Source organism: Bombyx mori, chromosome 2 (assembly GCF_030269925.1).
Source record: "Bombyx mori chromosome 2, ASM3026992v2".
NCBI classification, from domain to species: domain Eukaryota; kingdom Metazoa; phylum Arthropoda; class Insecta; order Lepidoptera; family Bombycidae; genus Bombyx; species Bombyx mori.
In genome coordinates, this window is record NC_085108.1 from 2,681,405 (window position 1) to 2,691,819 (window position 10,415).

At 38.5% G+C, this 10,415-nt stretch overlaps 1 protein-coding gene across 12 annotated transcripts; it reads right to left on the minus strand.

Moving 5' to 3' along the window:
• Nucleotides 1–521: 521 nt before the first annotated feature.
• On the minus strand, nt 522–10,174 carry LOC101741934 (uncharacterized). Of its 12 annotated transcripts, XM_062672945.1 has the most exons (5): nt 10,079–10,137; nt 7,709–7,770; nt 2,178–2,309; nt 1,443–1,577; nt 522–820 (listed from the first exon to the last, which is right to left on the minus strand). In XM_062672945.1, exons 3-5 carry the CDS (start codon nt 2,199–2,201, stop codon nt 590–592), a joined length of 390 nt encoding a protein of 129 aa, XP_062528929.1. In that variant the 5' UTR covers nt 2,202–2,309; nt 7,709–7,770; nt 10,079–10,137; the 3' UTR covers nt 522–589. The 12 variants fall into 12 exon arrangements, 10 of the variants coding, with proteins under 10 accessions (XP_062528929.1, XP_062528916.1, XP_062528914.1 ...); XM_062672932.1 differs by lacking the exon at nt 2,178–2,309 and having other exon boundaries at nt 7,709–7,896; nt 9,955–10,174; XM_062672930.1 differs by lacking the exon at nt 2,178–2,309 and having other exon boundaries at nt 10,079–10,168.
• Nucleotides 10,175–10,415: the final 241 nt, after the last annotated feature.

A 10,415-nucleotide genomic window follows, 5' to 3' on the forward strand; every position in this document is an offset into this window, starting at 1 on the left:
CGCCGCTGACTACTCCCCGAATCCTGATCATGCAGGAGCCAGTCACCGTCGACGCCCTAGACACGTCCTTACGGATCCATCAGATCCAATAACCGTTGCATTAGATGCCTTCAGCTCTAATACTAGGGGCAGGCTTAGGGACCCCGGTAACCGTACTCGTCGAACTCGACAAAGAGGTCGACGTGCAACCTAACTCATGCATCAGCCCGCTGAGTTTCTCGCCGGATCTTCTCAGCGGGTCGCGATTCCGATCCGGTAGTAGATTCATTCGCAAAACAATTGCTCTTGAGTTGTTAGGTCTCCTTCGGAGGCGCTCGGGCAGTTGTTAGCAAATCCCGCCCCTCTTGGCTGAGCCTTTGCTCGCCCACCTGTCCTGGTGAAACTGGAAAGGCCTCCGGGCCACCAGTAATCATTCAATCATAAAAAAAAAAAAAAAAAAAAAATATGACATTCGATAAGATTGAAGCTTTAACTAATAATATTGTTTTTTTTTTGTTGATATTCAATGATGAAATTCAATATTCAAATTGTGCATTTAATTCCACAAGCATCGTCAATACATCCAACATGATTACATCTATGAATTATTTCACCAGGTCACATAAGATATCTCTGTTTCTCTTTCTCTTCCCGAATACGGATGTATCTTGTTCGACGTTTTCTTTTTTGTCTCTTTCGCTCGCCCGATGCTTTCCGACAACATTTGGATGTTGTATTGCTCCGTAACAAATTTTTCAAAGGCCGCAAAGGTCTGATGCGTTGGTTCTTTTGTCAGTCTGTCAATTTTGACAGCTATCATGGCGCAGCTCTCCGGTGTCAACTGAAATTCAACATGAATGAATCAGAACGCTTTTGGGTGGTAATGGAATCACTTTAGAAGGGCTACATCTACGACGCTACACTACGCTACGGCGACCGAATCAAAAAATTCCGTAACGAAAATAAAACCTAACATCCCCACTCCGCCTACCATGTAGCTCGCGTTCAACAAATTTACACGTTGCGCTTGTGTAGTGTTTGTGAATAAGCTCGTGGCGTGACGTCACACTGCATGCGCATCATGAAAAGTCTACCCATCTCTCTCTCGCGCGGTCTAGCTTATGAGTGTGAAGGGGACAGTTAATGTTATGCTTTTGTTAATGTTTATAAATATAGCGTGGTATATTTTATTGTTAATTTATTATTATCTTGTACGTATTTCATTAGAAAAATTGTGAGCTCACGAGGTGCAAACCGGAGTGTTGCTAACACTGGCCAGAATCTTTCGCAGAAACGCGACCCACTGTGAAGATCCGGCGAAAAACTCAGTGGGCTGTGTCTATGGGTTAATTCGCTCGTCGAGCCCTTCGTCGCAAGCGACGGGTTCGACGAGGATGATAACCGGTGCTTGTGGTACCTAAAAGCACCAAACCGCGACCTGAAGTGATTCCCTCGTGACTCACCTTCTGTAGGATCGGCGTGATTTTATCCAAACTCTGACTCCCTTGTAAATACGTGTTCGGCTTGCGTGAAATTAACCAACTGTATTTCGATTTCGTGTTTGCTTTTGTTCTAGAATCTCTCACTGTGGCCTCCATCTGAATAGAATAGCATTTGAGAATTAAGAGCTGTGTTATTAAATATATACAATGCCAGGACCATAGTCACACAGACACAGCCCACTGAGTTTCTCGCCGGATTTTCTCAGTGTCTCAGTGTCCGCACGCGTAGGCACCCTGCGTGTTTCTACCGTGAAGCGTAATACGTCTTGGTTTGAAGGGCGGGGCAGCCGTTGTAACTATACTGAGACCTTAGAGCTCATCTCTCGAGGTGGATGGCGCATTTAGGTCGGAGATGTCTATGGGCTCCAGCAACCTCTTAACACCAGGTGGGCTGTGAGCACTAACACCCGTGTAAGCAATAAAAAAAACAAAGAACTTGTTTTGGTATTGTTGTTTTATTAATATTATTGTAATAGCTAAGTACAATGAAAAACGAATCGATTAGTAATCTATATATTAATACGTGAAGCAAAAACTTTGTATCCCTTTTTACGAAAATTGCGCGGACGGAGGAGTATGAAATTTTCCACACTTATAAGAAAAAAAGAGAAGAAGTGCACAATACTAATTTTTTTTTTAAATAATGCATAAAAGATACATTAAATCAATAAAGAAAACATTACACACACTACATACCATGTATTTGACGCACACACGCATGCATAGGTATTTATTGCAATGAAGTAGGAAACCTATGGAAATGAAACGTCAACCAAAATTTCGTGCCACTGTGACGTCATCTGGCCACAAAACATGGCGGCTTTAGTGCTGTACAAAAGATTTCAATGTTATCAGGTTTTATCGATAAACGTTCTTGGCTCATTTTATTTTAAATATTGTTGAGTATTATTTATTTGTAGAATTTATACTTTAATGGGAAGTAAGTAGGTATATTGTTATGTGCAAATATGATATGATTTAGATGGGTGAAATCTAAGACAAGTTCGTCCTTCGAATTTGCCAAGTAAACGATATGATGATTTTTAAAAGTTGCTACACTGATTTTATAAAGTTGTCGTTTGTCGCGAAACATAAAGATATGGCGTAGTTCAAAGCCATCAGCCCATTTCTAGTATGCTAAATGTTATCGTATTTTGAGTACGTGTTTTTCTTAGACTATAACAATCTATTTTAATTGTTTTGCTGACTCTAAAGTCCGTAACATACTACCGCAGCGCACCCCAAGGAAGGTGCGCCGCACCATTTGAATCACTTTCGCTTGAGAGTGATTCAAATTTTAAACTTATCAAGGGACCGCGTGAAAAAAAAAACACCTACAGAACATTTATTCATTAATTACAAACGTCATTCCTTGTGACTTCCGCTCTAAAATCACTTAATTATTAAATATTTAACAAATTTACAATAGTGTTTTACTCACTGCGGAATAAAACTATTTTATTTAAATAGTTCCGAAGAGATTTTGTCGGTAGCTTTTTCCCGAAATATCTAAACAGAATGTCTAAATATGTTTTGATGACATATTTTAAAGTGGTATTTATGATTAGTGTCATGATCAATAGATTCCGACCGAAAAATGGATTTTTCGGATGAGGGCTCCATAATGAATTTAAATACATATAGATAATAGTTTTAGGGCATCGACTTTCTTGAGATCCTATAAAATACGTTTTAATTATTATTTTTGTATGTTTTAAGCATGATAAATTATGAAATTTTATATAATTAATCATATTAAATCGATATCAAAGTCAATAAATAATGTACAACCCAAAACAGACGGCCGATCTGACGTGACAATGACATTTGGCGCGCTAAACATGGCGGATTTTCGGCCTCATTAGACGGAGACGGAGACATTTACGTATATTCATGTTTCATTTTATGTACGCACTGAAATACTGTTATATTGTTTTCCTGCGAGTTAAAGTGCTGAGTAAGAACGAGATAGATATATGTTTATGTGTGTGCCTTCAAAATGGGTGCTATTTATATAAGCAATTGTACGTATAGAACAATATGTCGTGTCCCTACTATATAGGTCTATGATTTATTGTCAAACTTTTGTTCTTGACGTCTGTTGTCAAATTGAGAATAGATTAAATATTGTTTGTCTTTGTTAATATTTTTGTAGTGTAGTCTTGGCGAAATTTGTGATTATAGAAGTATAAAATACAAACATAATAGTGTACAAACTTACAATTCCAATTAATTATAGTCGAATTTCGACTACTGCGGGACCTCTAGTTATAAACAAATCGATAAAATTCGTCCAATAGAAAGGCGTAGTTACACATACAGGCCAAGAACGTCAGCTATTTGATACGGAGTAAAAAGAGAGGCTCAAGCGATACGGTAAATAATACATATCGTAATCATTGTAATGATTTGTAAATGTAAATATTATGACAGCTTTAATGCTCTCCAATACGAACAGACGACCCGGAACACGGTATCACTACATAGTATAAAACAAAGTCGCTTTCTCTGTCCCTATATCCCTATGTATGCTTAAATCTTTAAAACTACGCAACGGATTTTGATGCGGTTTTTGAAGTGCAACTTCTTTAGGCGCATGTGGGTAAAATTTTTACAGAACGTCACGCAGGTATGCAACGGAAGTGACATCAAACTACTATTGAAATTAAGTACTTGTCAAATGTCAGTAGTAGTAGTTGTTGTATTTTTCCAACTGGAAAGGCAAATGTATCATTTATTTATTTATTTATTTATTAAGTTGCACCAACAAAGTGATCATCAATACAAAACATTGACAAATTGACAAAAGTTCATGGCTGATGTCACCTCAATTATAGGTGCAATCGACAGTGCATTAACATCAAAAATAAAAGAAATATACAGCTAAGATTTGAATACATTTCATTCATTGCTTATGATTAATTTAATTGGGAGATGATCCGCGACAGATTTTTCCTGTAAGTAGTGAGACAATCAGAAAAAACATCTATTTCACTTAAAATAAGTTCAACGCAATCGGACGACTCCGAAGGAACATTGACGGAGACCGCGCTACCGTGGACATTATTGTAGTCCCAAAGGATTCTGTTTAAGGGAGAGTAAGCACCTAAATTCGAACGAGCGGGCTTTCTTATAAACGGTTTATATTTCTTCGTTCTTGGTAGGTACTTAGGGGCTGATATTTTTATCTGGGTTAATAGATTAGGCGTGTCGGTTATTCCATGAATTAATTTGTACAGAAATATACCCCCCATTAGTTTTCTCCGGTTTAGAAGAGAGTCTAAATTAAAGTGGCAAAGTCTATCTTCATAGCTGGGTAACTTCCTACCCAGATTGTAGTTGTAAGACAAGTACCATAGAAACCGTTTCTGGACACTTTCCAATCGTTTCTTGTATATTTCATAGTAAGGATTCCACACAATGCAGCAATATTCCAAGGTACTGCGTACGAGAGCATTATAAATTGTGATCTTAGTGTTTGGTTTTTTGAAATCTTTGCAATTGCGAAATATAAATCCCAATGTTTTAAAGCTCTTTCTGGTAATATTCTGAATATGTGTGCTGAATTGCAGCTTACTATCAATGATCACACCCAGATCCCTAATAGAGTCTACCTCAGATAGTGGTGCACCATTAATATGATACGTTCGGGAAAATGAGCGTCTTTTTCTAGTAAAACGAATTACATAGCATTTACTGATATTCAGACTCATGCCATTCGCACTGCACCAGCCAAACAAACTGTCCAAATCCCTCTGCAATAATTCAGAGTCAAGAGATGAGTTTACTTTCCTGAAGAATTTTAAGTCGTCGGCGAACATATAGAACTTTGTGCTACGAAAACACGAGCCAATGTCGTTGATGAATGCATTAAAAAGTAGAGGACCCAAATGAGAGCCTTGGGGAACCCCAGACAAAACTGGGAAGGACATCGACGAGTGACCCCCCGCAACAACCGTGGACGATCTGTTCGTTAAATATGATTGAAGCCAATGCAAAAGTGTACCAGCAATCCCGTACGATGACAGCTTCGACAGCAGTAAATTGTGGTTAACTCTGTCGAAGGCCTTACTAAAGTCTGTGTATATAGTGTCTAATGAATCTCCATGGTCAACACCTTGAGTCAAGTCCTCGACAAAAGACAACAAGTTCGTAGTTGTGGATCTTGCCTTAATGAACCCATGCTGCTCCGTAGCAAAAATCTGTCTAAAATGCCAAGACAAAACGGGATACAACACCATTTCGAAAACTTTAGCAAAAACCGTTAGAATGGAGATAGGCCTATAGTTCTTCACCATGCCGGTGTCACCACTCTTAAATAGCGGCAAAATCAGTGATTGTTTCCAAGCCAAAGGGAATACACCAGAGCTCAGAGATTTATTAAAAATAATTGAAAGTGGTGAGCTTAATGCGTAAGCACACCTGGAAACAAATATAGACGGTAAACCATCTGAGCCCGCTCCCTTGTTTACATCAAGTCTTTTTAAAACCCTGTAAATCTGAGACTTGGTGACAGAAATGCATGTCAAGAAATTCATATTTGAAGACTCAACAGACTCATTAAAGCTGTGTATGCTGGTCGTATTATAGACTGAGGAGAAATGGGCAGCAAAAAGATTACAGATACTAGATCCATTCGTTGCTGTAGTGTCGTCAAGAGACATTTCGCCGGGCAGTGTAATTTTTCCACTTCTTTTATGCTTTACAAAGGACCAAATTAACTTAGGGTTAGATGCTAAAGACGACTCCAGATTCTCCAAGTATCTGGTATAATTTAGACGTAATAACTTAGAACAGCGTTTCCTGAGCAACACAAAGGTTAATTCGTCGCGGGGATTACCAAATTTGCGAAATCTCAACCTGTACTTAAATTTTTCTTTAAGCGTTCTAATTAGTATGCTTGAAAACCAGATGGGGCTATGATTGTTGCGTGGTACAAATTTAGGAACGTGCCGCTTTACTAACACTCTTAGGTAGGAATAAAATACTGCGACCATATCATCAAACATACAGCCTATTATTTTATTTTATTTTTGTGAAAAATGTTAATAGGAATTGAAATGAAATGAAAAGAATTTGGAACATTAATCAAATAGCATGAAATTAAATTATTTAATTCAATGGCAAAATATTAGTCATTTACAATTTAAAAATCTAAACATAATGTGACTGTCAACCTTCGATCAATAGTACTATTATTGATCGAAGCTGTCAACACTGAGGTTTGAGATTGACATTTGACAGACTTTTGGCGGGAACATATCTTCCTTTTTCCCTTCCTCTAAGTCTCGGAAATCTAAAGTTTTAGATTTGTATAAATATAAGCAAGACTTATAAATTAGTTCGCCAAAAAAGTTTCACTTCTGACATGTGTACTTTGTACGCACGCATTTTTTTTTTTAATAGATAGGGTGATTGAAGAGGAAGGTTAATAACATCCATTAAATAGTGCAGAAATCAATAATAAATTAAAGTTTCTGAAGCGAAGCGAGGGCGGGTCGCTAGTCTATATCTATACTTAATATAATATTATAAAGAGGAAAGATTTGTTTGTTTGTTTCGAATAGGCTCCGAAACTACTGGACCGATTTGAAAAATTATTTTTCCATTAGAAGCCGACATTGTCCCTGATGAACATAGGCTACCTTTTTTTATTTTTTTTTTATTTTTTTTTTTGGTTTCATTTGTGTTTTAATGTTTCCGAAGCGAAGCGAGGGCGGGTCGCTCGTCTAATATATATTGAGAGTAGGTACACCTACGTGTTAGGAAAACGATTCCATAATCGATTTTGTTTGTCGTAATCGATTACACAAGTAAATCGAAATATTATTCGAGTGCCATAAGGTTCGTCCGAGATCTTCCTTGATTTTGCGGTGACTAAATATGGAACTTCTAACTAGCCATTATTGTGATTTTAAATTATAATTGACCTAATTACTGGTGGTAGGACTTCGTGAGTTCGCACGGGTAGGTAACGCCGCCCTACCTACCTATTTCTGCCGTGAAGCAGCAATGCGCTTCGGTTTGAAGGGTGGGGCAGCCGTTGTAACTATACTGAGACCTTAGAACTTATATCTCAAGGTGGGTAGCGTATTTACGTTGTAGATCTCTATGGGCTCCAGTAAACACTTAACACCAGGTGGGCTGTGAGCTCGTCCACTCATTCAAGCAATAAAAAAAATTTGATGCCCACGGATTCTAATTTTTGTCTTATTTCGATGACTTACCTGTCTCAGCAGATCGTTCCACGTGTATTCTTTAGACATGTCCAGCTCAGCGATGTGGCCGCCTGGAATATCTCAAGTAAAATCTCTGTAACTGATCTGATAAGGCGAAAACAGACTGTGGCGTTTTATTATGCGTAAGCCGGAACGCACGAGATGTAAAAAAAAGGATATAGTCTGTGACACGATACCTTTTTACCGCCAAAATATGAAAAACATAAAAATAATTTATAACGTGTTAAATAACTAATTTAATGTAATTACTTTATGCCGCTACAACAATAAAATTTATATTGTTCCAACTGTGGTGTTAATTACATAAAACACGACCAGGCGAAATAAAGAAGGGACCAATATGAGCTCTCTTATTGGTGACCCCGACGTGATCGATCGTTACAAATAGAGATCGAGTAGAAACCATATACACCTGGCGCAGCATCCAGACAAGGTCGAGTACAAACTATATGCACTCCCTTAAGACTTTAAGACTTTTTTAAGACGAGTGAGAAACAGTAGTAATGGCATCCTCGGGATGATTGCTTCTCGCGCTGATTGTCCGATCCAACATAAATGGATGTGTATAATTACCGGACAAGACTGACATATCCTTATTATTATTTTACTCCTCATTATGAAATGTGTATGATTTTCTTTTTAATTTATTTTTTCTCCAAATTAATTAACTGATTGACATAATGATAGCTAATATTGACATAGAGTGGTTACTACTGTATTGATATAATTATGTGTTTCTAATTCATTTCCTTTGTATATTTAATTAATTGAATTAGTATATTGTTCATTTTCTATTTGTATTGTTGAACTGTTTGTGTGCTGACTATTGTATTATTATTAATTTATGGATTTTTTCTGAAATAAATGTTTTATTATTATTATTATTAACTGGTGATTTTATCTTAGATGAACAAGGAAAGCAGTTTCAAACCTCAATCAAGTTAAAACTTTGGAACAAATTTCCCCTATTAAGTATTTTCTTAGTTATCCGGCATATCTTTCTTCTTTTCTTTTATTGCCCTCATAGGCAGACGAGTGTACGGCCCACCTAATGGTGAGTGGTTACAGTCGCCCATGGACGTCAGCAATGCCGCTGCCTACCGTATCTTCTAACAATATAAAAGTGAAACTTTCAAAATGATTTTATCTCGTTCTCTCGCAAATTAAGTCCTATAGATACAACGATACGATATTTTCTTCTTTACACGAGTAATATCAACTTACTACTTCCTTCTTCTTTATATCCACCTTATCCCACTAGGTGGGGTCGGCACAGCTAATTTTTCTCTTCCATTCTCTTCTATCAGCCGTCATCTCAACACTCACTCCTCTCTCTCTCATATCGTCATACACACACTCCATCCATGTCTTCTTCGGTCGACCTCTTCCCCCTCTACCTTGCACTACCATTTCCATACATCTCCTAGTCACATGCATCTTCTCTCTGCGCGTCACATGTCCATACCACGCTAACCGTCCGCTCCTTAATTTGTTGTTTACCGGGGCCACTTTCACACTTCCTCTGATATACTCATTTTTTCAACTTTCTACTTCCGTTGCAGAGAATTTCATTAGTGTTTCTCAGCACAAAGACGCTTAAGGAAATAGCGATAATTAGGTTTTAATTTACTGGTGGTAGGACCTCTTGTGAATCCGCGCGGGTAGGTGCCGCCACCCCGCCTATTTCTACCGTGAAGCAGTAATGCGTTTCGGTTTGAAGGGCAGGGCAGCCGTTGTATACTGAGACCTTAGAACTTATGTCTCAAGGTGGGTGGCGCATTTACGTTGTAGATGACTATGGGCTTTTTTTTATTGCCCTTGTAGGCAGACGAGCATACGGCCCACCTGATGGTGAGTGGTTACCGTCACCCATGGACTTCAGCAATGCCAGGGGCAGAGCCAAGCCGCTGCCTACCGCTTAATACTCTCCACAAGCCTCGTTTGAAGAAGAACATGTCATAGCGCTCGGGAAACACCGTGGAGGGGAGCTCATTCCATAGCCGGATGGTACGTGGCAAAAAAGAACTCTGGAAACGCACTGTGGATGACCGCAGTGGCTCCAGGTAGTATGGATGAACTCTACTCCGGTGGCGGGCGGTGCGATGGTAAAAACGAGATGCCGGTATCATCTCGAACAATTCCTCAGAGCACTCCCCATGGAACATACGGTACACTTAACAAGAGGTGGGCTGTGAGCTCGTCCACCCATCTAAGCAATAAAAAAAGGTACTTACACTTTAACTATACCGTGATACCAGTAAGGTTACGGCAGCTTCTGCGGTATCCTTCCTCGCAGGATTGTTACTCAAAGTTACACACGCATCAGCGCCCTTAAGCAATTAATTTAGACCAACTCACCAAGGAAATACCAAAAGCTTAGCAGAAAAGCTTCAATTCCATCGAAATCTCAAGCTCGAATGCTTTCATCGTTCCGTAAGCACAAAGCACAGAAGCTTCGATCACTTATCACATTAATTTGATTTATTTATCGCTCTTATCTCTGAGCTCTTGACTTGATTAAAAAGCTCTATTAAAACGAAATCTAATATAAGTAGTGGCTTTTGTTAAGTACAGGCATTTTTCGGGGATTATTTATATTATTTATTTATTGGAACGAAGTTCCTTTACGCGCGTTGTGAAAGGGGGCTAGACGGAAAAAATTCTTACGAAAAGTTGTCACGACACTTTTTAGATC

What these genes read in the sequence shown, in the direction of transcription:
- LOC101741934 (XM_062672932.1), bottom strand. Translation starts at nt 7,747, where the DNA reads ATGTCTAAAGAATACACGTGGAACGATCTGCTGAGACAG. An exon ending in GGAACGATCTGCTGAGACAG is followed by an intron (nt 1,578 to 7,708) that starts GTAAGTCATCGA and finishes TATTCTATTCAG; the next exon opens with ATGGAGGCCACAGTGAGAGA. An exon ending in TCACGCCGATCCTACAGAAG is followed by an intron (nt 821 to 1,442) that starts GTGAGTCACGAG and finishes GTTGAATTTCAG; the next exon opens with TTGACACCGGAGAGCTGCGC.